At 44.6% G+C, this 27792-nt stretch overlaps 6 protein-coding genes across 6 annotated transcripts; 1 reads left to right on the top strand and 5 right to left on the bottom strand.

Moving 5' to 3' along the window:
• Positions 1 to 524: 524 nt before the first annotated feature.
• On the bottom strand, positions 525 to 1595 carry LOC134182705 (uncharacterized). Its single transcript, XM_062650137.1, has 3 exons — positions 1201 to 1595; positions 1032 to 1141; positions 525 to 946 (listed from the first exon to the last, which is right to left on the bottom strand). Exons 1-3 carry the CDS (start codon positions 1482 to 1484, stop codon positions 888 to 890), a joined length of 453 nt encoding a protein of 150 aa, XP_062506121.1. The 5' UTR covers positions 1485 to 1595; the 3' UTR covers positions 525 to 887.
• Positions 1596 to 13895: 12300 nt separating this feature from the next.
• Positions 13896 to 14612, bottom strand: LOC134182382 (uncharacterized protein K02A2.6-like). The gene is made up of 2 exons (XM_062649779.1): positions 14295 to 14612; positions 13896 to 14219 (listed from the first exon to the last, which is right to left on the bottom strand). The coding sequence occupies exons 1-2, from the start codon at positions 14610 to 14612 to the stop codon at positions 13896 to 13898; spliced, it is 642 nt and encodes a 213-aa protein (XP_062505763.1).
• An 896-nt stretch (positions 14613 to 15508) lies between these two features.
• On the bottom strand, positions 15509 to 16781 carry LOC134182381 (uncharacterized protein K02A2.6-like). Its single transcript, XM_062649778.1, has 2 exons — positions 16003 to 16781; positions 15509 to 15859 (listed from the first exon to the last, which is right to left on the bottom strand). Exons 1-2 carry the CDS (start codon positions 16711 to 16713, stop codon positions 15509 to 15511), a joined length of 1062 nt encoding a protein of 353 aa, XP_062505762.1. The 5' UTR covers positions 16714 to 16781.
• A 1851-nt stretch (positions 16782 to 18632) lies between these two features.
• LOC134182628 (uncharacterized) lies at positions 18633 to 19205 on the bottom strand. The gene has a single exon (XM_062650060.1). The coding sequence runs from the start codon at positions 19203 to 19205 to the stop codon at positions 18633 to 18635; it is 573 nt and encodes a 190-aa protein (XP_062506044.1).
• Positions 19206 to 19503: 298 nt separating this feature from the next.
• Positions 19504 to 20235, bottom strand: LOC134182627 (uncharacterized protein K02A2.6-like). Its single transcript, XM_062650059.1, has one exon. It carries the CDS (start codon positions 20233 to 20235, stop codon positions 19504 to 19506), a length of 732 nt encoding a protein of 243 aa, XP_062506043.1.
• A 5339-nt stretch (positions 20236 to 25574) lies between these two features.
• LOC134182424 (uncharacterized) lies at positions 25575 to 26700 on the top strand. The gene is made up of 2 exons (XM_062649826.1): positions 25575 to 25963; positions 26191 to 26700. Exons 1-2 carry the CDS (start codon positions 25648 to 25650, stop codon positions 26532 to 26534), a joined length of 660 nt encoding a protein of 219 aa, XP_062505810.1. The 5' UTR covers positions 25575 to 25647; the 3' UTR covers positions 26535 to 26700.
• Positions 26701 to 27792: the final 1092 nt, after the last annotated feature.

Genomic DNA, 27792 nt, shown 5'->3' with positions numbered 1-27792 from the left:
GAATCTCATGAGACTCTCATGAGATTTTTACATAGGGAAAGCTTGTTATAGTATATTAGGATGTAGCTTTTAATAAAGATATCAGATCAACAGACTATTGTAGTGTGTATTTACTTGTAACATTATTTACAGTAATACAGTTCAGTCACAGTTATACCTGACCTACCATGGCTGCTAATTTCATTATAACTGATTTACCATAGGTGCTAATTTCATTATAACTGACCTACCATGGGTGCTAATTTCAAAGTGGTTTAATTGGCTTGACTGTTCACATGTCCTCTCTTAACTTTGAATGTATTCATATTATTTCTCACACATGGAATGGAAATTGGTAGACTGCACATAGACAAAATGGATTTTCTACAATAGGAGGAAAGATGAAAAATGTGAATAGAAAATATTTGCAATAATGGCATTAATTAATAAGCAAAGTGCTGCTGGCCTTTTGGCCTCTTTAACTTATAGATGCAACCCCTGATGACACTTCTGAAAGATGCTGCTGTGAGTGTGCTCAAGAAGCCTGAATGTTTAAATTAACTTAAATTAAACTAATGAAAAAGCAAACAGATGTGCCATGTAATTTACTCTAAAGCAACTATCAACAGCTACAGCAAAACCTCTTAATTTAACTCCTTTTCAATTTCCTGCATACTACTAAGTCAAGTGCCACAGCTGAGTGCAATTAGTTATGTCAGTTAGATTACGCCAAAACCACCGAGGCCAAACTCCAAAGCCATGGTAAAAGTAGTCTGGAACGAAACATAATCCTCATGTACTACTGGGAGGTAAAGAGCTGGTATGCACGTCGAGGCCATTGGCATGGCTGCTGTTCTATCACCATCTTCTAAATACTGCACTGAAATTAAAGTAGATGGTGGTAGCTGCTAAACAGTTTCGACTGCAGCTACATACTGCAGGATAGCAGACAAGGCAGAAATTGGCTCTACATAGTGAGAAATTTAACAAATGCAAAGGTTGCCATGTTGGAAATTAGTCTATCAAGCTTGATAGTGTAGTATTGCACTTACGGTTTTGGACAACAATTTCTTTGTTGTTACTTGAGAATTGCTGGAAAAATATCTCAGCTCTTGCCTGTGCTTCTGTCGCTGGCCTATTAATATTCAGTATTTCTTGCATTCTAAGAAGGTAGAGTTTATGTCAGAAGAATACCTGAAAGTATGTAGACTAAAAGCTCACTTCTCCAATGTCAAGTGTGTTTCTTGGAACACAAGAAGATACATCATACAATGTCTTTTGGACTGCAAGAGATGTAGAATGTTCATTGAAGCAAGGCCTTCTCTGAGGTGCTCAATTGCTGTATTGCGCTTGAACACCAGCTCATTCACTACAAGGCTTTGCAAAATTGCCTTACGTTGCTCAAACGATATATTATGCATCCATCCACTTGCAGAGACTGCATCAATGACATCTAGTCTCACTGACAGTTGCTGAAATACAGCAATTGTGTTGGCTCTTTGCATCTATAAGAACATCGGTAAACCAAACAGACCATCTAAAGTTGTGCTAAATCCCTTTAGGTTAATTAATTAATATGATATGTACGTACATTATTAATTTTGTGTGTGTGTGTGTGTGTGTGTGAGAGAGAGAGAGAGACAGAGAGAGACAGAGGGGGAGAGGAGGGAGAGGGAGAGGGAGGGAGGGGGAGGGAGGGGGAGGGAGGGAGGGAGGGAGGGAGGGAGGGAGGGAGGGAGGGAGGGAGGGAGGGAGGGAGGGAGGGAGGGAGGGAGGGAGGGAGGGAGGGAGGGAGGGAGGGAGGGAGGGAGGGAGAGATGAAAGAGTGAGTGAGGAGCTGTGATTACCTTTTTTTAGTTTGCACAAGTGCTGATGCCTCGCAGTTCGGTCCAATATCAAAATGTATTATGCGTAAACACAGTGCAGTCTTGTGTGATAATGCCTCGCGTTTCGGACCATTATGTTAGTGCTGCGTACTAGTGCTGCGTATTAGTGCTGTGTATTAGTGCTGCGTATTAGTGCTGCATTATTTACTAGGCATTTTATATAAAAAGCATTATACAAAAAGCATTATACACAATGCATTATGCATAATGCATTATGCACAATGTTTTTTCTCATTATATCAATGCTGAGTATTAGTGCTGCAGCAATTGTTTTGGCATTGGTAGCATGCCATACTCCCGTTTACACGGAAGTGAATAGTGAGATAGGTGTGGTACTTACGTACTTACTAAAAAGTAATTAGTTAATTGACCCAAATCGCGGAGCCTGTGCATGGCTACAGTAGTCTGGTGGCGTATGACCGACGGTAGGTAGCACGCTCGTATTTCTAGAGGTACAGTATCAGGAAGAGCACTTGTGGTTTGGATCCGGAAAAATAGCGTGCTCTACATCTTTTCTATGATTTTAGTTTTCCCACTAACATACACAGATATATGCATCACTGTGTCTGCTCACTTCTGACATAGTCATGACTAACATCATAGAAAAGATGTAGAGCATTCTATTTTCCGGATCCAAATTTAATTAAACTAGAGTACATTCCCGAACAGGGAATACATGGGCTACAGCAGAGATGGGCGTACTTAACTTAATTACTGCTAATGGCTATTAACGGTCTCATTGGGTTCAAACTTCAAAGGCAATAAACTACTCTGCTCTTTAGTTTCCTAGTCTAGAACCGCAGCTGGTCGATCCCACGTATTCTTCTAGTCGTGAATGGAATCTAGTTTGGATCCGGAAAAATAACATGATCTAGATCTTTTCTAATTTTACTTTCGCCACTAACATGCGCGCGCGATTACTCCATACATTGATCACTCTGTGCATTGATCACTGTGCATTGATCATATCATCATTGTCATCATATCATCAATATATCCGGGATTGACATCCGGGATGTTCCCCAACCAAGCCCCACCCGGCAGTATGTAGGCAGGAACGGTCTTGGCTATACGAGACTACGGTGTGATACCGAGTACTCTAAATTTGCTATGCAATCAATACATTTTGCATATACAAAATTGGATATCAAAAGTAGACTCGTACCCAGCCCTCTCCTCGTGTGCACTCCACGGGTCTATATCAAAAGAACAGCAATACAACCATGCGTGCAAGTGTGGCGTGTGGTGAGATCATACAGTAACGCCCACGCCTGTTGTGACACGCCTTTTACTACATGTAATTAGCTAGCTGTATTGTTTGAGTTGATTAGTCAGTCTGTTGTCAGCTAGCCTAGCGGTTGCTCACTCGTTGTTGTTGCGTTAGTTGTTTGGTATTACACTATACTAGTCAGCACAGCCTCTACAGTCCTCGCGAGAGTGCGTGCGAACGTCACATTGGTGTCAGAAGCGAGATTCGAGAGTCTGCAAGAGGTTGGGTGCTGAAATGTCTGAGCAACAAGAGCAAGGAGAGCAAGCGGTACCACAAGCTGCTGCGCTGGTAAGCAATCTTGTGTCTGTGTCAGATAAGTTTGATGACGGCGATGTGGAGTTGTGGTTAAAACGATTCTCGATGTGCGCATCCGCAAATGGTTGGGACAACGCAAAGAAGCTGGTCTATTTAACTACCTATCTGAGAGGGAGAGCATTCGCAGTGTATGAGCGCTTGCTTGATGCTGATAGTGGTACTTACGCAGCTTTGGAGGCGGCTCTAAAGAAGGTATTCACGCCTCGTACAGAAGAGAGCAGGAGATTGGCTCACAGTCAGCTAGCTTCAAGACGGTTGAAGGAGGGAGAGGATCTTGATATTTTTGTGAGAGACCTAGAGCGTTTGCTAGACAAAGCATATCCAGGGATTCAAGATCCACTCCAAAGCCAACAGCTGCTTGACTACTTTCTGGGGGCATACCAGAAGGTGTTTCTCACGCGTTGTTGGTGAATCCTCCGTCGGATTTCGTGACGACGATTGCTAGGGCGCAAGAATTGATGCTTCTGGAGGCAAGGCGTGCTGAGCAACGCGGAAGTGCAGTAAGCGCCGTTGTTATGGATCAAACAACGACAGCGTTGCTGAAGTCACTAGACGCAATTACCGCAAGATTGGAGCGCTTGGAAAGTCGGCTGGACGGTGGGCGTGTCGATTGTGTTGTGTCTAGGCGAGACAATGCCAGGATTTCTTAGCCCGAAAACAACTCAACAACAAACCTCAAGTTTAGAGGTCGGTGTTTTGAGTGTGGAGAAATAGGACACAGGAAGTCTGAATGTCCTGCTAAAACTCAGCAGAAAGACCGGCATTGGGCAGTAACGCAGAAGGCGGAGATTAGAGGAGGAAGCCCTAATACTTCTGCAGGTATACAGAGTCCAGGACAAGGCAAGTCGGACCAGGTGAGAATGTGCACGTTGGCTGGTCTTGAGGACTCTCTCGTTTTGAAGGCAGAGATTGGCGGAGTCAGTCAGGATTGTCTTGTGGATACAGGAGCCTCAGTTTCACTTGTTTCCGCTAACATTGGTGCCAAAGGAAGTATCAGTACAGCCTACAGACAAGAAGCTGAGATCAGTAAATGGTCAAGAGCTAGATGTGTCTGGAGAGGTGGAGCTGTCTGTAGCTATTGGAGATTGGGCTACGAGCCACCGTTTGTCGTTTGTAGTCTTACTACTGGTCCAGTGTTAGGAGCAGACTTTTTGTCAGGCCATGAGATGTCTGTAGATCTGAAGGAAGGTAAGCTGCACTGGGCAGAAGGGCGAGTCAACTTGAGAACCCCAGGAACCAGGAACAAATGTTATGCAGTGTTGATGGAAGATGTTCGACTGGATGGTAATACAAGAGTGGTGGTCTCTGCAGAAGTTGTCAGAGAGGAAATCTATTGTGGAAATGACATAGTGTCTGGATCTGATGTGTGGCTTCTGGAGTCAGAAGAGCAGTTGCAGAAGACAGATGCCATAGCGGCTCGAGCTGTAGTTGATGTTGATTCCGGTACTGTTCCTGTTCAAATTATGTCATTGGGTACTACTGTCGAGTTACCCAAGGAAACAAAAATAGCAGCTATTGAAAGAGCCATGGTATAAAACACTCAAACAATTGCAGCAGTAAGAACGGATCAAACTCTGTCAACTCCAAAGAGTGGCAAGTCTGAGGAACAGTTCAAGCAACTTATGAGTTCATTCGACTGGTCCAAGGCAGGCCTGGCAAAGGATGACAAGATGAAGCTGGAATGTTTGCTGTGGGAGTATAGAGAGCTGTTTGTGACGTCAGAAACAGGAATCAGCGGACTTGGAAGAACGAATGTCACTAAACATGTGATCAAAACATCTGGTGCAAGTCCTATAAAACAGCAACCACATCGAGTCCCACATGCAGTGAGAGAGGAAGTTGAAAGGCAAGTTGAGCAAATGCTAGATGCAGGAGTGATTCGCCCTTCAAGCAGTCCGTGGAGTTGTCCATTGGTTCTTGTGAAGAAACTAGATGGTTCCTTACGGTTCTGTGTTGATTATCGGAAATTAAACAGCATAACTGTCAAGGATGCCTATCCATTGCCAAGAATCGACGATACTCTAGATGCACTGGGAGATTCTACGTATTTTTCAACTCTTGATATGTCATCTGGGTACTGGCAAGTGGAAGTTGCTGAAAAAGACAAGGCGAAGACAGCATTTACAACAGGGAAAGGTCATTTTGAGTTTAATGTCATGCCTTTCGGGTTATCAAATGCCCAAGCAACATTTCAGAGGCTTATGGATTTGGTTCTATCTGGTTTACACTATGGAGAGTGCTTATTCTATCCGGATGATGTAATCGTATTATCTTCATCATTCGACAACCACCTGAAGAATCCGAAATCTGTATTTACCCGGTTGGTCGATGCAGGTTTGAAATGGAAATCAACCAAGTGTCACTTATGTTGTGATGAAGTGCACTACTTGGGATATATTGTGTCAAGGAATGGTCTCCGACTGGATCCTGAAAAGTATAATGTGTGAGAGATTATCCAGCTCCAGCTGATGTAAGACAACTTTGATTATTTGTAGGTTTAGCTGGGTATTACAGGAGGTTCATCTGTGGATTCTCTCAGATAGCAGCCCCATTGTTTAATCTGTAGGAAAAAGGAGTCGGCTTGTTTGGAGTAATAAATGTGAAACAGCATTCGAGGAACTGAAGTATAGATTTGACGACATCACCGATTCTGGCTTTCCCACGTTTTGACCATCAGTTTAAACTAGCTACGGATGCCAGTGATGTTGGTTTGGGAGCTGTTCTCTTTCAAGAATATGGAGGTCGCGAGCATGTGATTGCATATGCCCGCAGAACCCTACACCGTCCGGAAAAGAACTATTCTGTTACCGAGAAAGAGACATTGGCGCTGGTATGGTCCACCAAAATATTTCGATCTTACCTGTATGGAAGACAATTTCAGCTGATCACTGATCATTGTTCTCTCAAGTGGCTACGCACAATCAAAGACCCAAGAGGAAGAATTGCCCGATGGGTCATGGTCTTAGAAGAGCATAATTGGACGATAGTGCACAGGGCAGGGAAGGAAATTCAAATGCAGATGCATTATCGAGGATACCACACGTACAAGGGCCTACGATGTGGGGAAGACAGTGGTAGCATTACTACGGGTGATCGGTGTAGTGTTGTTGGGTTTCTGACAACTCCAGATTGGTCAACTAAAAAGTTACGATTAAGCCAAACCAATGATGAGGTAATTGCACAAGTCTTGGCGGTGCTCGATGGCCCTAGGCCAGCTTTCAAAGGGAAATGGAGGTGAAATCCCAAGCTTCGTCAGTTTTGGAGGATTTGGCATCAGTTGACTGGGGAAGACGGTGTCTTGAGGAGACGGGTTCAAGCTTCGCCAATAGCAGGAGAGAAGAGTGTGTTGGTTGTGGTAGTTTCAGCAGCTCAAGTGTCACAGGTGCTAGAACAACTCCATAGCAACTCAGGTCACATGGGTCTGGAGAAGACGTTGAATCGAGTGAGGATGAAAACATGGTAACCAGGGTTTACCAGAGATGTGGAAGAGTGGATTACTCAGTGCTCTGTGTGTGCAAAGAAGAAGAATCCAGTACCTAAGCCGAAAGCTAAGATACAAAGCATTCCAGTAGGAGAACCTGTGGAGATGTGGACAATGGATTTTGTTGGCCCATTACCTGTGACAAATGAAGGCAACAGATACATTCTTGTTGTGGCTGATTACTATACGCGCTAGGTAGAAGCCCTTCCTCTTCAGATCAAAGGGCAGAGACAGTTGCTAGAGCTCTAATGAGAGACGTAGTCAGTTGGTATGGAGTGCCTTTGGTGTTGCACAGTGACAGAGGTTCGAATTTTGAAAGTAAAGTGATAAGAGAATTGTCTGCACTACTTGGTATCAAGAAAGTCAAGACAACGGCCTACCACCCACAATGCGATGGGCTAGTGGAGAGGTTAAATCAGACTATACCAACAATTCTATCGAAACATGTGGCAGTGAACCAGAAAGATTGGGACACATGGTTACCATGTGTACTTCTTGCGTATAAATCAGCGAAGCAGAGTTCAACTGGGTTATCACCATTCAAGCTCATGTATGGATACAAAGCTAGGTTACCAGCACATGTTGCATTGGGCTTACAGACAAAGAACCAGTTAGGTTGTGCACGGAATATGTTGCAGAGCTTGAGAAGCAGCAGCAGCAGGCTAAAGAGGTTGTTGATATTCAGTTAGCAGCTGCTCAACAGCGACAAGCAAGGAATGACGGAAGCATTACTGTCAGGGATTATGTGGAAGGCGACTTTATGTGGCTACATCAAAAGGCTGTAAAAGCAGGTCTGTCACCGAAATTAAGCAGTCCTTGGTCTGGTCCTTTTCGAGTGTTGAAGTGTTTGGAAAATGCGACCTATAAAATCAAACCAGTACAAGGTGGAAGAGTACAGCGAGTGCACTATGACAGGATGAAGCCCTGCTACACATGCCCAGTGGCTGAAGTTCCGGAAGGATCTAACAGTAGTGCCAAGACTTCTGAGAGGGTTCAACAACAGGAATTTGCAGTAGAGATTCCAGATGATCCCATCATCCATCATTTAGAGCTGAACGGAACCATGCCTGTACAAATCCAACCTGCGAACTTGGAGCATGTTGGCGAAGTTCCATTGCCAGCACGAGGAGGCAGGCCGGTCAGACAGAGAGTCCCACCGAGATGGCTACTAGACTATGAGACAGAAAATGTAGAAAACAGAGCGTAGATGTTTAGTTTAGGAAGGGAGGAGTGTGGCGTGTGGTGAGATCATACAGTAACGCCCACGTCTGTTGTGAACCGCTTTTTGCTACCTGTAATTAGCTAGCTGTATTGTTTGAGTTGATTAGTCAGTCTGTTGTCAGCTAGCCTAGCGGTTGCTCACTCGTTGTTGTTGCGTTAGTTGTTTGGTATTACACTATACTAGTCAGCACAGCCTCTACGGTCCTCGCGAGAGTGCGTGCGAACGTCACACAAGCTGTTAGCATGCATCTCCGCTGTACATTGATCCAGACCATGTGGGTTATGTGAGTGCAGTAAACCAACACTAACAAAGCCTGTAAATATTATTTAATTACTTGTGCTCTGGCATCATGGAAACAGTACGACGAGCATCCAGTAGCATCTTTGGCAGCTATACAGGAACTATTCTGTTCACGGTGACTATCCTGTTCACGTGGAGTATTCTGTTCATATTTGCTCTTCTTCTGTTCATATTTGCTCCTATTCTGTTCACCGGGGACTATTTTGTTCACTCAATTTGAACCCACCCTAGTGTGGACTATCCTGTTTACGTAAACAGCGTAGTCCCCGGTGAACAGGAAAGTCCCCGCTATAGCGGGGACTATTCTGTTCACGGCGACTATCTTGTTCACAACGATTATAATTCTGCATGTTCACACTAACCATACAGTGTTCATGACGACTAGCCTGTTTACAGGCGACTATCCTGTTCACGTGAACAAGATAGTCCCCTGTGAGCAAAATAGTCCCCGCTATAGCATGGACTATTCTGTTCACGGCGACTATCCTGTTTACAGGCGACTATCCTGTTCACGTAAACAGGATAGTCCCTGGTGAACAAGATCGTACACCGAACGATTACTAGACCCTTAGCTCGAAAATCCAAGCCTCGGGCAATGAAAGGGAGCACTAACAGTGCTGAACCCTACTCGACTAGAAATTGACCCCTTACCAGTTCCAAGTACCTTGATTGTACAGTAGAATTAGTAATGTGCTTCCAAACGCACTGCAAAGCAGGAAACTTACCTAAGCGTGTGTTCCTAGAACACCCTACGATTGATCATGATTTTAGCCTCAGCAACCAAGCACAGGTGTGCGTACTCCAAACGCAACAACGCCTAGGGTTAACAACACCAAACAACAGCATCCACAAATTTATTAACACCACGTGAGCGTCACTGCAAGTACACACAAACATCCCAAAACTTGTTTACACAGATGGCTGAGTCACACTAAACACTTGTTTATACAGGTGAGGGTCAGGCAGTCTTAACATCAAACCGTAATCACTTGGGCGCTTTGTCCCAGGCTACTCTCCGTTATGACTTTGAAGGTACACTCAAATGTTATGATCAGTAATTAAAATGTGAACGTCATGCGTGACTCCGCCGAGACTGGCGGACAAGCTCCAACGACCATGCATATGTGATGATAATGTCGAGATTACACGAGCGCTACATTGTACACCAGTGAACGCACGCTATACATTCCAAAGTTGTTTACATGGCCGTTTCCATCGAGTCGCTACTTCTGGTGAGACGACTACGCCTAGACTAATATTCATTTTCTTTGGTGAGGTATGGTCTAACTCCCCTTGATGAACTGCTGACTACGCGCCTGTGCCTTAACTACTAGACTGCAGATGTCATGACTCACTAATCGTAAAAATGAGAGGCGTCCGTAATTGAATAAAGCAGACATAGAGTTTTTCCAATGATACATGTATACCCGTATGACTTCAGCCCGTTTTAGGGTTGGTGGACGCGTCACAGCCAACTTTCGGTTGTGACTGCAGAACTGACTTTAGGTCTGGAACGGACTTTAGTAGATAATATTGCCTGTGTTTGTGCGTTACAGACTGTTGAGCTAGAAACCTGACGAATTAGCTTTAGCAATTTCCGACTACTAAAATCAAAGAAGTGGTAGAAATTCCAGCTAGTGGAGAGCTACTAGACAATTATATTATTCTTGAAGACAAATACATGTACATGTAGACAAGGTCGGCGATGACGCACACGACTAGACTATAGGGTTCAACCTTGTAAACTGGCAAACAACAGTGCACTCGAAAAAAGATAATTTGATAGGTTTGACGTGTTGCTAATTGCCGAGTGTAGCGAGACTCTATCTCATCTGGGTTGCACAACAGAAAGGGCGTGTTCATATAAGCTATCTATCGAGCTAATAATATAAATGCAACTGCCCTACAGCTACTTTTAGTACGTATACATATTTATAAGCTGTCTACTGTCAATGACAAAGTACTCCAATTAATTAAGAGATCTCGGTTATGAATGCTACACCTTATGAGATCTCGCACATTCTGATCGAGTTAGACAACTGATACTCACCGGATCACTAGTAATACAAAGAGAGAAAGAGACTTGCTTGACACACTGGTTGCGTGTCTTCCTCAAACTGATTAATTTATCTATCGCCCCTAAACTATAATTCACAACAATACACTACAATACTGTGAACCATTCTTAATTAAGTAACATGTTGTACTCTTCCTAGTAAATAAAAATAATTAATTAATAGAGTGGACGCCATCAGAGACCCTACTAGGCTCGAGTGTCCAGCCGGTCATGGCCCCCGCGGCGGAGAAAGACCGGCTGGAGACATTCGCCACTCAAACAAACCGCCGACTTCCTATCCTCCAATGAGAGTGCCGTTCAATGTTTGTAGTGCATCCTCGATAGAGATGCACGTCGCTATTGGCTCTTTGCTAATATAATTTCGCACTGACGCAAGTATGTGTAGTCTCGACAAGTGCCATCCAAGTCTACGAACAACAGGTCGACTCTTTCCAGCTCTTCTCGTTGTCTGTCTCTCGTTCTAAGGGCGCTAGACTCAAACTTTATCACAGAGGCCAACCAAACGTCGACCGCAATGTAAGCAAATCATAGCTCTGCACGTCGCCCTGCGTTGAGTGCAAATACCACGCTTTGTAGATGATCTACTCGTTCAATGCATGCAACGTACGACACCCTAAGGGACTAGAAGTTGTTTTGCATGCGCTGCCTAGTTCTCCAAGTACGAAAGGAAGACAAAAGAAAAGACGACATGCAGGTGTAGCTCACACGCTAACGAAATGTGATATCAGACGGTAAAAGCAATTGACTACTCAGTTACAAAGCATTTTAATGTAGAGAGCCGATAGCGATGGGGCATTGCTATCAGCAGTTATCGTAAATACACGTGCACGCACAAACACTAAACAAACGTGTAAAATCCTGATTGGAAGATAGAGAGGAAGCGGTTTCCTTTGAATGGCAAATGTCTCCAGCCGGTCTTTCTCCGCCGCAGGGGGAGATGACCGGCTGGACTCTCGAGCTTAAGACGCTCCACAGTTTCTCTGGAATTTGACTTCATGCATGCTATTAGAGTTTGGTCTTCTCTAGAGCCTGTATGAAAGCACCTGTCTTTGTAGACCTGTCACTGATTGCCTAGAGTAGCTAGAGACTTGATTTTGCTGTCTACTGCAGAGACAAGATTGTTTGCGTTTATCGATCTCTAGCTACACGGAGATATTGCATGAAAGATGGCTACCCTAGCAAAATTGATAATTGTGAACAACATCGTTCTCCCTGAGGAGGCCAAATACTTCGTCTTCTATCAAGATTCGATGAAATCAAGTCTCGACACTGACGTGTTCGTGTGGCGCACACTCAACATTCAATCTGGAGGAGGACAGGGATACATCACCGTTCCATTTGACGTACACAGCATCAGTAACCCACTAGTCTGGTAGCGGTGAGACCTTCAAGCCGTACTGAGCAAAAAAAATTGTTAAGTGCTCACTGTCACAAAGGATCCAATTAGTGATGCACCAATACTGACTAAAGCAAGCTCAGGTTTCCAAATACAGCCTCTAGACCTAGGTTCGATCGAAGGTATAGCCGGTAACTTTCCCCCGTATGAGGCAAATAATCGATTGTTTGCCTCTTACCTAGAGAGGAAAGTAACCAGTTGCGTATACGTATTGACCCTGATCAAGCCTCGAGCCTGCAAATCTCGAGCTCACCTAGTTGAGACATAATTCTAAATATATCTAGTTAAATAATGGAATGTTTCTACTTTCACTTGCAGCTCCTACTCTAAATCCAAGTAGCAACGACGTCGCTGTAAAGAACGAATACGCGAAACCCGGAGTGAAGCAAGTCGTCGTTCAAGCCCTCAAGAACGGTTCTCCTCTCGTTCAGCAAACAATGATGACGTCTAGCACAATTTCAAATCCTCTCCGTTGTCTACCTACTTGGCTTGGCGCATCGATCTGCAACGAGGAGATTCGTTCAAAAGCGGTACGTACACGTAGGCACCTCCAAAAAATCGACCTCACAAATCCGATTATCCAATCGCCAGCGAAAACCGTCAATGTGACCGTCACCAACAAAGGCAAAGCAATTGAGATAAAAGGAGTATCCAGAGAACAAAACAGTTAGCGCATGCAAGCTGTTCCACTCCGAAAGACTGATTGTGTGGAGAAAATCTGAACAATCATTGCGCGTAGTGCATGAATGCTAGTTCTTGCTGATTTCTGTGACTCTGTACGTCCGATGTAGTCTCTAGTAGAGTTGACAATTCGTCTACACTTAGTGATTAAATCTAAAGAGACTGTCGTAAGTGATTTCCTGCCTAAAAACTCAGGAGCGCAGCAAGCACATTTGAAATGGGCGTGCCTAACGCGCGCTAGCAAACGTGATCTAACGCGTGCTAAAGACATGCGCAGTGGGTTTTGCTATGGAGTAAGACTACTCTCAATCTACGGTAATTAACCAAAGGTGGAGCCTCTGGTTACGGTAGTGAGTCTTGTAATCCAACAACCGATCGCACGAACGAACGAACGAACCAGTAGACAGATGTAGGCGGGTCGATAGTAGCCTCGTCTCCAGACTCTCTCGCGCTAGCCTTGTCCGGTCGATAGGATGTGGGCGGTACATGTATAATTGCCATGAAAACGGATGTTGGCGCAATTGCCCTAGTATTTAATTAATTAAGTTGTTTCATAACAAACGGAGGTGCTTCATTTCAAAACCTAGCTAAGCGGGTGCTTCATCCCAGTAGCTAAGCCTGCAGCATTATTATAGTACAGACACTTCAAATAAATAAATCAATACGCAAATCTGTAGGAGCGCTGTACCCCAATTCAAGCTTTGTCTTTGTCTTGTGTTGCCCTAGATAATAGCAATGTAGAGTCAGGAAGAGCCAAAGCAAGTCTCATGTATGATTTAGCCTCTTCCTGCTGTGATGTTCAACCAAGTCAGATCTACAGTAGTGATTATTGAAATTAACTCCAATCAGTCGTACCCGTATATCCCAACATCTAACAACCTAAACTCTAATATTACATCTCCCTTTGTTCAACAACGTAGTCTTTTTACCAAACTGGCTTAATTACAGCCCGTCCTGAACGTGTAACAACTTGTTGCTGCTGCTGACCTCTCTGGTCTTCTCTCTTCTTCTCTGGTTCCTGGTCTTCTACGTCTGACTCCTCTAGTACATCTTCTTGAAACGGTATCTGCCCAGGCAGTAGCCGAAGCTGGTGACGACTTCTACGTATAGTTCTTCCCCCTTCCAACCGAACCACAAAGGAACGACTATTTACCTTTTTTACTACCGTTGCCGGTATTTTCCACACCCGTTCATCCATGTCCCATACCAAGACTGTATCTCCACTGAACAGTGGTGGAAGATCACGTGCCCCATTTCACGAATCATAGTAGCGTGACTGTTTTTTCTTTTAAACTTGGTCCCTCTTTTTGACTACCTTTCTGCTAATCAACTTCGGCTGCAATAAGGCTGAATTCGATGGCAAGGATGTTCTCAACTGCCGTCCCATGAGGAGCTGTGCCGGAGCAACGCCTGTTGTTTCTTGTGGAGTCGAACGATAAGCTAAGAGTGCCATGCTAAAGTCGTCTCCAGAATGTGCTGCCTTCTTCAACAATGTTTTAATAGTTTGCACGAAGCGCTCTACTAACCCATTTCCCTGTGGATAACGGGGTGATGACGTAGTATGTTTGATGTCGTAAGTCATAGCCCATCGTGCAAATTCGAAACAGAAAAACTGTGGACCATTGTCGGTAATCAGTTCCATTGGCAGCCCATGACATGCGAATATGTGCTACAACGCCGTTATTACCTGGCGGCTGCTTTGTCCAGTCAGCTTTCTAACCTCTGGAAAACGAGAATAGTAGTCAACTACTACCACGTACTGTTGTCCCCTCCATTCAAACATGTCAGCAGCCACCTGTTCCCATGGTCTCCCTGCCAGAAGTGTTGTCTTCAGGGGTTCCTTCCTTTGTTGATGCTGAAATCTTGAACATGTCTCACATCTTGATATCATTTGACTGATGTGATTGGACATCTCCGGCCACCATATTACTCGTCTGACACGAGCCTTGGTCTTTACCACTCCGAGATGGTCTTCATGCGCCCGCTGTAGCATCTCTGGCCGCATAGATTTTGGAATAACTATCTTCGTACCACGCAACAACAACCCCTTAATCTCTGTGAATAATTGCCGATTATCCCAAAGGGCTGCACCACCAAGGGTAAAGCTCTTTTGCTTTTGGGCCAGCCAAACCGCAACACTTCCAATAACTGCGCTAACTGATTGTCCTTCCTACTTTCTTCCCGTATCTTTTCCAACTGATGGTCAGGAGCCTGCAAGAATGATTCCACCACAGCCACGTGCTCTTCTACGATGCTTGAAATCGTTGCTTCTGCCGGCTCCACCGGTGCTCTGGACAATGTATCCGCGATCACCGACTTCTTTCCTGGGACATAGACTACCCGGAAAGTATAACTAAGCAAACGTAACTTCATACGCATTAGCCGCGGAGGACATTCTTTCATACTCTGGACGTTCATGACTGTTTCCAATGGCTTGTGATCAGTCTCAATTATGAATGGTTTTTCTGCTCCATACAAGTAACAATGAAACCTCTCACAAGCCCATGTCATGGCAAGTGCTTCCTTTTCGATTTGAGAGTATTTTGTTTCTGTAGGTGTAAGAGCACGAGAGATATACATGACCGGGGCTCTACGGCCGTCTTCCTGCACTTGCAGCAGAACCGCTCCAATGCCAAACGAGGAAGCATCCGCGGACACAACTGTTTGAGCTCTAGGTGAATAAAAAGCTAATACTGAAGCCTCCGAGACTAAAGCCTTAAGCTTTAGAGACGCCTGTTCTTGGACTGGTGACCACATCCAAGCCACGTCGTCTTGCAGCAACTCTCGCAGTGGCGCTGCCACCTGAGACTGCCTATCCAAGAACTTGGCCACATAGGCTACCAGGCCCAAGAAACGACGAACGTCTTCCTTTGATTCTGGCCGCTTCATCTCTGTGATTGCTTAAAGTTTTGCCTCAATAAGTCTGACACCTTTCCCTGATAGCACATGACCATAATAAGTAGCTTCTCCCAAGCGGAAGTGGCACTTAGATGGTTGCAATTTAACTCTCTTGCTTCTAAATCGATCGAAAACTTGATGAAGACGTTGATCGTGTTCTTCTTTGGTACATCCCCACACCGATACATCATCAATGAAACAATCAGTACCATCTAGTCCTTCTATTACCTGCATCATACTCCTATGAAAGACTTCTGGCCCTGATGACAATCCGAAAGGTAGCCGTGTGAACTGATATCTGCCAAAAGGAGTAATAAATGTCGTCAAAGTAGTGCTTTCTTCTGCCAACGGTATCTGCCAGAAACCTGCCGCTGCATCCATGTAGTGAAAAAACGAGCACTTTTTATCTTTGCGAATATCTTATCTGCTGGCGATAACTGGAAACGTTCCCATTTAATTGAACGATTTAATCTTGTATAATCCGCGCATATTCTGACTTCTCCGTTCTTCTTTGGAACGATAACCATAGGGCTACACCATTCGGTTGGCTCACTGACTGGCTTTATGACACCCAACTGGACCATACGCTTCCACTCTTCCTCTACCTTTCCATACATGTGGTAAGGAATTCGTCTTGCTGTTGACAGCGAATATGGCTCTGCCCACTCTACTAATCGCATCTTGTAAGATAATTCTGTCATCGCTCCGAATCCCCGAAACAAATCTAGGTAATCTTTTGCTACTTCGTCCACACGAATGACTGACAGAGAATCGTCTTCCGTGTCCTCTGCTGTTGCTGCCACTCTCCTAACTAAGCTTAGTTGATCACATGCTTGTAAACCGAGTAAGGGTACTGCGTGGATACCTGCCTCGAGAACGTAAAACCGTGGCTGTCTTGATCCTCCATGCTGCAAGCCGATGTTACAAATACACTGTCCCTTCACTGAAATTGGATCAACCGTCCCATATGCAAACAACCCGGCTGATACTTTGTGCAGCGGTGGTCGTGGAGACAACTGTTGATAAATACTGTAGGGCAGGATATTTACCTGTGCTCCCGTATCCAGCTTGTACTGTATCATGCGGGCATTGGTTGACAATGACTGCTGCCAACTTGCGCCAATACCCTCAATAGAACCAACGTAAAATTCTTTCAGTTTGCTTTCAATCTTGCTGTCAGAATTCGAATTTGTTTGCATGTCATGCATTCCTTCTGCTACAGGACCTACAGAGAACACTTCTTCATCCACTGGTTGTGTTATGGCCCAACAGTTGATGTTTCACCCACCGCCGGCGTTCGATTTTGACAACAAGCAGCTTGGCCACGCTTGGAAAACGTGGAAGCAGCAGTTTGAGATATTTTTGACAACAACCCCACTCCTGGTACCATGTGATGTTCAACCAAGTCAGATCTACAGGAGCGATTATTGAAATTAACTCCAATCAGTCGTACCCGTATATCCCAACATCTAACAACCTAAACTCTAATATTACACCTGCAACTATTGACTCCTTACTTTGACTGAACGAGATATCAGACTAGACCGCCGACAACGAGTGGGCGGAGCCCTGCCAAAGCCCCGTATATTCCTCACTTTGGTGTTTGAGGAGGCAGGGCTCCAGATCAGACTCCGTTTCCCGTCCTTCTTTATATGACCCCTACGGAGAGGAGGGAGAGTGGAAGAAAGCACTCCGCTTGTGGCGCCAACGGAATCTATGCGGACGAAGACTGCGCAAGCCCGGCGGGAAATTGCACGCATGCTCGCGGACCTCCCCCTAGGCGCGGTAGTCAACTTTGTGTAACTACGTTAAACATCATCTAATGAAGAAGCGCTACAGTGTCAACCCTCTGCGTGCCATAAATAGCTATGCAGCTTGATTCACGTCTGTATGTACCATATCTCTATCTAGACAAGAATACAAAAATGTAGCTATACCTACATCCCTACTTCACTCCTATCCAAGCGGGCACCTCTATCTAAGCAAACATGAGTGAAGTAGGAATTATAATTAATTGTGGGAGAAAGTCTAAATATGTACGTGCCTGCAAACGTTTTGACCCCTATTTCTTCAAGTAATAGCCTAGAGTACGCAGCCATCCCTACTTTGTATTCTTGTTCCTGTCCTTTTTTATAGAAACATTGTTATAACTCCCAGTATATTCGACAATTGTTTAGACAGCTACGTTAATGCTGCTACTTTATACAAATGTAAAGTTTCATTAGTACCAGGCAATGTAATACCATTGCTAGACATTAGCCTCGCAAGCCCAGGCTCTTCCGCGCAGTCGCTGAGCTAACTGCACGTGAATCACACAAGAAGGAGGAGCTTTTACCGGAATTGCTCCAGCGCGAGAAGAGCCTGGTTGCTTTCGAGAACGTCATAGTGACGTGAGACCCCGAATCCGGTTTCATAGCTTGATAAAGCTAATTCGATTTCCTAAAGAGCTCATTCATGTAATTGCGTTTGATACATGAAGCAGAGAGGTAGCCCTCCGCGGAGAGCACGTAAACACGAAATCCAGTAAAGCTGTTGATGGACAAAGTGCTGGTGAATAATGAGCTCAGGAATGGCCTACATGGGACTGGTCCGCTGAATCTACACTCTCCAGCAACGTTCCTTTCTACTGAACTCTTCTGCAGGTTTGCGCGAATTGAAACCGACGTGTAGCAGTGTCCACCACTCTTGCGCGTCTACTCTGACATCTATAGTCTGTGGGGGAAATTGTGTGAGAACTGCCGGCCCTGTTTCACTCAATGGTCCATCAAAACAGTGGCATAAAGCTTGTTGACTCTCCACGTCATGATCAGATTGGCGTGTATTGCTAACGCAGTCTATGTGACGGTACTTTTGACTCAGCAAGCAGCTCTTTTGTACGATATTGACTCTGCTCACGGTGAACCGAAAACATCTAGGGCATGGGAAAACAGCAGTGCAGTGAACCTACCATGTTCAGGAAGTGTAGAGTTGACTCGTAGTTGCATGTGTTGTGTGTAATATCTAGTGGTTCGCTATTGAAAGATCTACTACCAGGATTAAACCCCCGGATGACCAGCACCCGGATACTACACCCCTTCCCACTACCTTTAGCTAACTACGCAACACAACAACAACTGTCAATTTACAGTCACAAGTCTAAACGGTTCGATTCCTTCCGAATCCTTGTCGATTGTCTTAGTGCTTCCGATTCCGGCGTTGACATTGGCTCAGGTGACAGTTCCCTTTCACTTGCTGTAGGTGGACTTGACATCGGTGCCCGGATCACTGGCTCTTCTGGTGTAAGTAGAGAATCCTCTAGTGTTAGGTCAAAAGGACCACCAGCAACCACAGGATCTGGTGCCTTCTGAAAACTGTCCACCATCTCTGGTAGTCCTTCACCACAACGCAGTCCTTCCCTAACTACTGGAGGTGTTACCTCTACTTCCCTCTTCCGCAACTGATCTTGATGTCGGCGTACTCGACGTCCATCGACTAATTGACACTGATAAGACAGTGGGGGACCCGAGATGGCTAATATCACCCCGGGTACCCAAATTGGCCCATTTGCATAGTTCCTGATAAATAGTCTGTCTTGCACCTGAAATGGACGGTATGTAATATGCTGGTCATGGTAATTCTTCTGTTGTAACTGTGTTTGGACCACTTTCCTAGAAACATCCGGGAACAACCTGTCTATGGAAGTTGTCAGCCTTCGCCCCATTAATAGTTGCGCTGGTGCCACTCCAGTGGTTGAATGCGGGGTGGTACGATAGTTGAGTAAAAATTTGCCAACTTGGTCTTTACAGACCCTGATGATTGCTTCCGCATGCCAGCTTTAAACAACTGTACTGCCCTCTCTGCAAGGCCATTAGAGATGGGATGATAGGGTGCTGTCCGCACATGCCTAATACCACTGCCCTTCATAAATCCTTCAAACTCCTGTGACACAAAACAAGGTCCATTGTCAGACACTAATGTATCCGGCTACCCATGAGTCGCGAAACAGTCACGTAGTTTCTCTATTGTGATGGCTGATGTACAAGAATTGCCCGTGTAGTGAATATCCATCCATTTGGTGCGAGCATCCGCAATGACAAAAAGTATGCTCCCATAAACGAACCTGCATAGTCGACATGCAATCTACTCCATGGTTTTTCTGGCCATTCCCATGCACACAGTGGAGCTAATGGCGGTGCTCTCGCTTGCTGCTGCCATGTAAGACACTTCCGAACAGTTCCTTCTATTTCAGAATCAATTCCTGGCCACCAAACTATGGTTCTTGCAATTCCTTTCATTCTTGAACAGCCTGGGTGCCCATCATGCAGTTGTGCGAGCACTGCCTGCCTTCTTTTCTCAGGCACTAACACGCGGGCACCCCACAGAACACAATCGTCTTGCGCTAACAATTCATTTGCCCTAGACTTGTATGGCTTCATTGCGTCTGCAAAATCACCTAGCAAGGTAGCGGGCCATCCTTGCAGCACGTATTTCAACACTCTCGCTAGTACAGGATCTTCACGTGTCCACCGTTTGATTTCGTCTGCGGATACAGGAATTTTGAGAGCTTCCAACCGATGCAAGAGACTAACAACTTCGGGTGGTGGCGACTCCTCTAAAACATCTGGCTGTCCTCTTAATGGCAATCTGCTCAATCCATCGGCATTACCATTCATGATTCCTGGTTTATGCCTGAAAGTGTAATGGTAGCCAGATAATTTGAGAGCCCACCTTTGAATCCTTGCTGACGCCATTTCGGACACTCCATTTCTTTCATTAAACAGGCTCAGAAGTGGTTTGTGATCTGAGACTAATGTAAAATGTCTTCCATAGATGTATTCGTGAAAAGTGTAACTCCAAACACTACTGCCAAGCCTTCCCGTTCTACCTGGGCGTATTTTTATTCTGCAGTCGTCAACGTCCTCGAAGCGAACGCTATGGGACATTCACTGCCATCGTCTTACAGGTGAGACAATACCGCCCCAATACCTACTGGTGATGCATCACAAGTTAGGATCAGAGGCTTTCGTGCATCGTAATAAATCAAAACTTTCTGAGAAATCAATACTCTTTTAGATTCCTTGAATGCCGTTTCCTGTTCTTTTCCCCAGTGCCACTTCACTCCCTTCTTCAGTAATTTGTATAGTGGTGCCAATATACTTGAAACATTGTGGAGGAACTTGCTGTAATAGTTTAGTAACCCAAGAAAAGCCTTGAGTTCTTTCACAGATGTTGGTGCTGGAGCTTCCTGGATAGCTCTAACTTTGTCTTTATTCGGATGAGTGCCTTCTGCATCGATGGTGACTCCCAAATACTGCACTGATGGAACAATGAACTGGCATTTCACTCTCTTGAGTCGCAGCCCTGCCGCGGACAACCTCTGGAGAACTTTCTCTAACCGCTGTAAATGCCGATCCTGACACTTCCAAGTCACTAGGATATCATCAAGATATACTACCACCCCCTCAATAGCTTGCAACAGATTCTCCATTGTGCGTTGAAATATGGCTGGAGCCGCAGACACACCAAAGGGTAATCGATTATATTGAAATAACCCCTTGTGGGTGTTTATGATGACAAAGGGTTTTGACTGCTCGTCTAGTGCCAGCTGTTGGTACGCTTGTGACATGTCGAGTTTGCTAAAAACCATTGCTCCACCCAATCGTGCAAGAAGGTCATTTATCCGTGGCAGGTGATAGCTATCAGGTTTTGCTACTTGATTGACTGTCATTTTATAATCCCCGCAAACTCTAATAGATCCATCTGCCTTCAAAATTGGGACTATTGGTGCTGCCCATTCAGAGTGCCGTACAGGTTCCACAATTCCTGCGTCAACCAGTTTGCAAAGAGCTTCTTCCACTTGTTCTCTGATTGCATGTGGTACATTTCTTGCACGATAGAGACGGGGAGTTGCCTGACTGTCTACGTGGATCTTAACTTCCACACCCTTCAGGAGCCCTAGTTCATCTCTAAATACCTCCTCATACTGCTCCAGGATACCATTCGGCTCCTCTCTATCCAGTCGCAAAACCTGGTGGGATGCCTGCCAGTTCATTTTCAGCTCACTCAGCCAGTCACGCCCAAACGTCGCCATCCTCGTCGCCAGGGTAATATCTCGTGGTTCGCTATTGAAAGATCTACTACCGGGGTTAAACCCCGGATGACCATCACCCGGGTACTACATTGTGTACTACGTACGACTTGTTCCAATGCACGGACTCTGATTGCTACATAGACACTAACCGCGTACAATGAGTTCATTTCTCAAACTACCTCGCTGCAGATCTAGATTCGGCGCGCGGTGTACTTTTGGCGAAACTGAATGCTGAAATGGAGTCGTGACACAGCAGAATATTACATGGCTGAGCTGTCTATATACGTACTAGAAGCGAACGATGATGTCAACTACGTACTTCGTGCAAAACAAGCGAGTGCGTGAAGCGATGTCGCGTGTTCTCAACTTTCATACCTACATGCTTACCTAATAGAATTAGCTTTATCAAGCTATGAAACCGGATCGGGGGTTCCACGTCACTATGACGTTCTCGAAAGCGACCAGGCTCTTAAATATTGACTGTATATAACAATAAATATTGACTGTATATATTAATCAATATTGACTGCATATATCAATCAATATTGACTGTATATATCAATCAATATTGACTGCGTATATCATTCAATATTGACTGCATATATATCAATCAATATTGACTGCATATATCAATAAATATTGACTGTGTATATCAATCAATCAATATTGACTGCATATGTCAATGACAATATTGACTGCATATATCATTCAATATTGACTGCATATATCATTCAATATTGACTGCATATATCAATCAATATTGACTGTGTATATCAATCAATATTGACTGTGTATATCAGTCAATATGAACTGTATCGATTTATCAATATTGACCGTATCAATCAATCAATATTGACTGCATATGTCAATGACAATATTGACTGCATATATCATTCAATATTGACTGCATATATCATTCAATATTGACTGCATATATATCATTCAATATTGACTGCATATATCAATAAATATTGACTGCATATATCAATCAATATTGACTGTGTATATCAATCAATATTGACTGTGTATATCAGTCAATATGAACTGTATCGATTTATCAATATTGACCGTATCAATCAATCAATATTGACTGCATATGTCAATGACAATATTGACTGCATATATCATTCAATATTGACTGTATATATCAATCAACATGCATATAAGATGTATACCTGTACAGTACGTGTCAACAACACAGTACCGATACCACCAACCGAGAGCCGTTAACATAATTAACTTAATTTAAATTAAACCAATGGTAGCTCTAAATCTGGATTGCCTCAATAATAGCTAAGCAGAGTTATGAATATGTCGTCATCATCCATCTATACTACTTGTATACATCTTGAGTAAGTATAGTAATTATCATGTTATTTGCATTTAAAACTCTGGGATTTGTAATGAATATTGAAATGTGTAGAGATTATTTCATGTATGTGTTTATACCAACTAGATTATGCTTAATTAATGAATATTGCGTACACATCATATGCTGTCATTTTAATTGTCTAGTGTTATCTGTTAATAAAATTAACATAGTAGTAGCTACTAGTTGTGAAATAGAATTAATTAATTAAATACCCGAGTACTTTGCACTTTTGTAATTATTGTATTATTAATTGCATAATATTTAATCGTGCACAGCAAATAAATTTGCAAAATATAGTCCACAATTTGATATATGCAGTGCATGCAATAGTTTAAATATTGACAGGTAGGTGTGTAGATCGATGCACCAAATTTCAAGAAAATAAAAAATTCATGTTTAACCACAAAGCATAGCAATTATAAATCGCGTTACCTGTCATCCAATTTATTTGAAGTCGATTTGTGCTTAGAAAACAACGTTGCGCAGACGACGTCGAAAACTGGCGCTCCTTTGAATAAATCAGTGCAGGTTGCTGCTCGAAAGGTGCGCAAAGAGGCAGAACTTCGTTTATGTCAAAATCGCGGTTGTAACGTGTGCATCGACCTGTACCAACGATCAGAAACAGCGCCGCTAGCCTCGTACGGTAGGACCAGCGTTTCTGTGACGTTTGATGACGTTTCATTTGGCACGAACCGGCCACCGTAGGCCACCGTAGAGTTGTTTATAGCTGCAATCAGTGTTATTACGTACGTACGTTGTACATCCGTCAGCTGTGACGTACTCCCGTGTATGCTGAGCGTAACGTGGGAGTCGTCTAGAGATGCAACCACGTACATCCGTCAGCTGCTACGTACTCCCGTTTGTGCTGAGCGTAACGTGGGAATTGTCTAGAGATGCAATCACGTACATCCGTCAGCTGCTACGTACATCCGCGTCAGCTGCTACGTACATCCGTCAGCTGCTACGTACTCCCGTGCGTGCTGAGCGTAACGTGGGAGTCGTCTAGAGATGCAATCACGTACATCCGTCAGCTGCTACGTACTCCCGTGTGTGCTGAGCGTAACGTGGGAGTTGTCTAGAGATGCAATCAAAGATTGAGATCCCGTCCGAGCTGCACACGTTTACTAGGACTACGTACACATACTCGATGCATTACCCCTCTTTAGTTTTAGAGCTCTCTATCTATGCAAATACAGCAACGTCACACGGCATCCTCGCTATCGTCCCAGCTAGACGACTTCAGCCCGGTCATCGTCTAGCTCTCTCTCGGTCACCGTGATATATGAAAATATATAAAACATATATGAAACAAGTCTAAATATATATGAAACAAGCCTAAAAACATTTTGAGAAAATGATGGGTATGTAGGGATGGGTAGTACTCACGTCATCTATGCCCATCTCCTACATCACAATCTTTTTACCTCGAACGCTTGCAGCAGTCGAATGTGATGTACGAGATGGGCGTAAATGACACTAAGTACATACCCATCCCTACATACCCATCATTTTCTCAAAATGTTTCTAGGCTCGTCGACTTAGCGATCGTCCCGATGACGTCTAGGACCGACCTCATCGACGTAGCGACCGACCTCATCGACTTAGCAAGCGACCTCATCGAGTGTTAGACCGACTTCGTGACGTCTAGGACCGACCTCAGTAAATAGAAGTACTACTGTACCTGCGTAATTTTGACACTGATTACACGCCCTAATCAACGCTCAAGAATGCACTAAATGGCTGGTCAGTTTGGTTCTGATATGGTCAAATTAGTCGAGTTCTCGTGATTTCCAGACGCTTCTCTGAGGCAGAAGTGAATGTGTGTATGCATCTGGTACCTAGAGCTGTTTCTAAAAGAGGCAACCGACACATACGACCAGTGAGCGCATAGATAGAACGTACAGGTCTGTTGCCATGGGTTATAGCAAAAGTACAATTTTTATAATTAGTATATCATTGCATCATGCAGCAAACCGCGTTTCAAGCCAGGGAGGCAGCCAGAGGCAACACGTTCATACGTACACTTTCGCGTAACAATCTAGTTACCAAATTTGTCATCGACACATACTCTCTGAAACATAGGTGTTAGCTAATTGCCTCCTGTGACGACATAACATCCGTTTACACAAGCACTACGCCACGCCGTAAGGTCTACCCTATATTCCACCGGTCGCTCTAATTCGTGAACGCACTTTACAGAATACGTGGGAACTGCGGTTAATAGATAAGAAATCGAAGATAAGAGATGGACGTAGTTAAATGCCAAAGTCTTACGCAAACATATCGACAGCTATCAGTTTTGCAAGCTGTCTTCGCGCTGTCAACTGTGACTCAAAGTAAAACCTTCGAGAAAACACTACCGAGACATTAGTAGTAATGTAGATGGTGAACTCTCGTTTGGGATGTGGATACTCGACCTCCTGTTGGGACCAACGTGGTCTCTAGTGGTCACGCTTTGGGGTTGTCCGCCCACTGTAGTGGCACTCTAGAATCAAACATCACTTTGCACTTGCTATACGATGTAACTCTAGACGCAATTTGTGAGTGTCATAATTTGACGTCATATGCATGTCACTAGAGTGCGGTCAGCTCTCTAGCCTGTACATATAAAGGCGGCTAGAGACTTGATTTTGCTGCATAAACTGCAGAGACAAGCTTGTTTGTTCATCTCTCTATCTACACGGAGATATTGCGTAAAAGATGGCTACCTCAACGAAATTGATAATTGTGAACAACATCACTCTCCCCGAGGAGGCCAAACACTTCGTCTTCTATCAAGATCCGCTGAAACCAGGTCTCGACACTGACGTGTTCGTGTGGCGCACACTCAACATTCAATCCGGAGGAGGACAGGGATACATCACCGTTCCATTTGACGTGCAGTACACAGCATCAGTGACTCACTCGTCTGGTAGTGGTGAGACATCCAAGCCGTACTCAGCAAAAAATGGTGACGTGCTCACTGTCACAAAGGACACAGGAAGTGACGCTCCAATACTGACTAAAAGAAGCTCAGGTTTCAAAATATATATCTAAACAGCGCCATAGACATAGTTGTTGCATGCTAGGCTCGATGGTCCAGCTGGTGCATATATGACTTCTCCTCTAGGAGGCAAACGGGTCTTTTGCTTCTTAGCTACTAGGGAAACCAGCTGCATGGACCCTGCACGAGCCTCGAGCCTGCAAATTTCATGATGGATGAACCTAGTATGTTGATTTATACGTTTTTACTTTCACTTGCAGCTCCTGCTCCTAATCCTAGTACCAACTACGTCGCTGTGAAGAACGAATACGCGGGAGTGAAGCAAGTCGTCGTTCAAGCCCTCAAGAACGGTTCTCCTCTCGTTCAGCAAACAATGATCGATCTGGGTGATGTAGCACAGTTTGAAATCCACTCTGTTGTCTACTTGGCTTGGCGTAGCGATCTGCAACAGGGAGATTCGTTCAAAAGCGGTACGTACGCAGCCACCTCCCAAAAAATCGACCTCACAGACCCGATTACTCAATTGCCAGCGAAAACCGTCAAGGTGACTGTCACCAACAAAGGCAATGAAATTCAGATAAAAGTGGAGTATCCAAGCAACTGAAACAGTTAGCGTGCAAGCTGTTCCACTCCAAATGACTGATTGTGGAGAAAAACTCGATCATCGCGTAGCTATACGTAGTGCATGATGTTGTTGCTGATTTCTGTGACTCTGTACGTCCGATGTAGTCACTAGAGTGTGATTAATCAAACGTAGAGAAGCTGTCGTATGTGATTTCCTGCGTATCTAGTACCCCAGCGTCCCCCAGTTCACTAGTTAACCGAACAGGTCATCTAGCAATCCTGATACAACAACGTAGAAAGGCAAACGTTTGAGGCTGAGAACTAGAGTAACATTGGTACAATTCTCTTGCAATCTTCTCATGTCAGTGTCGTTTGTTTGGATGCTAAACAGATGTAAAACCTTGCAAAGTTGTTGCTGCCACGCGAAGTGTGTAGGAGCGCCATGCTCTCAAGCTTCCTCTTGTCTCATAGTGCCATACAATCCCAGGCTCGAGTGTCCAGCCGGTCACTCCGCCCGTGGAAGAGAACTACCTAACCCTCGCCAGAATCTTGGCGTGACCAATCACGTTGCAGAAGCGCAATCATGGGCGTAGCCTTACTAACACATCCGGGACTTCATGGCTTCAATCGCTAAAATGTCGTGCGATGAAGAGTCGATCTCACTTGCCATTCTGTTTGCAACTAAGTCTATGGGGTACCTCGAGCTTCGACCTTTACAGGAACAGGTAGTGAAACACTCTGTAGGAGGTAGAGACGTTTTTGTGTCCTTTCCCACCGGCGGTGGCAAGTCGCCGTGCTTGTATGATTTCTTGCGAAAGAAAGAACGATCGAAATCAGAGAGACAGTCACTAGTTAGTGTGGTGAGTCCTTTGATTGTGCTAATAGCTCTAACAGCTTGAGCTGAAGACGCTGACATCGGTATCAAGCGCGCACGTTCTGATGGTTCATCACCCTCGCCGAGCCTGGACATCTAGACCATGCGATTTCCCAACGGCGTTGACCTGCCACGGCAACTCTGCCTCCTTCCTATTGAGCTCATCTCGTAGGGATTTCGACTTCTGTAGATTTCTTGCGCAAGCTCGACAGAGCCAAGAGTGTGGTGAGAGCATGACGTTCACCGAATCAGGGTAAAACTTAGCCTCGAAGTTCCACACCGTCTCCCAAAAAAATGGTAGACCATTTCTTTGGGAGACGGTCTGCAACTTCGAGGCTACGGATGTCCGTCTGCGCTCAAGTTAATTTGCAGTTCACGATAGAAAATGGTAGGATGAAAAGGACGCTTTCATATCAATGAATGA

Source organism: Corticium candelabrum, chromosome 7 (assembly GCF_963422355.1).
Source record: "Corticium candelabrum chromosome 7, ooCorCand1.1, whole genome shotgun sequence".
In the NCBI taxonomy this organism is placed as follows: Eukaryota; Metazoa; Porifera; class Homoscleromorpha; order Homosclerophorida; family Plakinidae; genus Corticium; species Corticium candelabrum.
Note: the sequence above shows the minus strand (reverse complement) of the source record. Positions and strands in the feature narration are given on the sequence as shown.

Excerpts from the sequence above, each read along its gene's own strand:
- LOC134182705 (XM_062650137.1), bottom strand. The coding sequence starts at position 1,484 with ATGCAAAGAGCCAACACAATTGCTGTATTTCAGCAACTGTCAGTGAGA. Across the intron at positions 1,142-1,200 it reads ACACACTTGACATTGGAGAA|AATGCAAGAAATACTGAATA; the intron begins GTGAGCTTTTAG and ends CTACCTTCTTAG. Across the intron at positions 947-1,031 it reads AGAAATTGTTGTCCAAAACC|AGCCAATTTCTGCCTTGTCT; the intron begins GTAAGTGCAATA and ends CTCACTATGTAG.
- LOC134182382 (XM_062649779.1), bottom strand. The coding sequence starts at position 14,612 with ATGCGGCCAGAGATGCTACAGCGGGCGCATGAAGACCATCTCGGAGTG. Across the intron at positions 14,220-14,294 it reads CTGGACAAAGCAGCCGCCAG|TTTTTCTGTTTCGAATTTGC; the intron begins GTAATAACGGCG and ends AATGGTCCACAG.
- LOC134182381 (XM_062649778.1), bottom strand. The coding sequence starts at position 16,713 with ATGCATGACATGCAAACAAATTCGAATTCTGACAGCAAGATTGAAAGC. Across the intron at positions 15,860-16,002 it reads TTCCAAAGAAGAACGGAGAA|ATACCGTTGGCAGAAGAAAG; the intron begins GTCAGAATATGC and ends GGTTTCTGGCAG.
- LOC134182628 (XM_062650060.1), bottom strand. The coding sequence starts at position 19,205 with ATGGGGCGAAGGCTGACAACTTCCATAGACAGGTTGTTCCCGGATGTT.
- LOC134182627 (XM_062650059.1), bottom strand. The coding sequence starts at position 20,235 with ATGGCGTCAGCAAGGATTCAAAGGTGGGCTCTCAAATTATCTGGCTAC.
- LOC134182424 (XM_062649826.1), top strand. The coding sequence starts at position 25,648 with ATGGCTACCTCAACGAAATTGATAATTGTGAACAACATCACTCTCCCC. Across the intron at positions 25,964-26,190 it reads ACTGACTAAAAGAAGCTCAG|CTCCTGCTCCTAATCCTAGT; the intron begins GTTTCAAAATAT and ends TTTCACTTGCAG.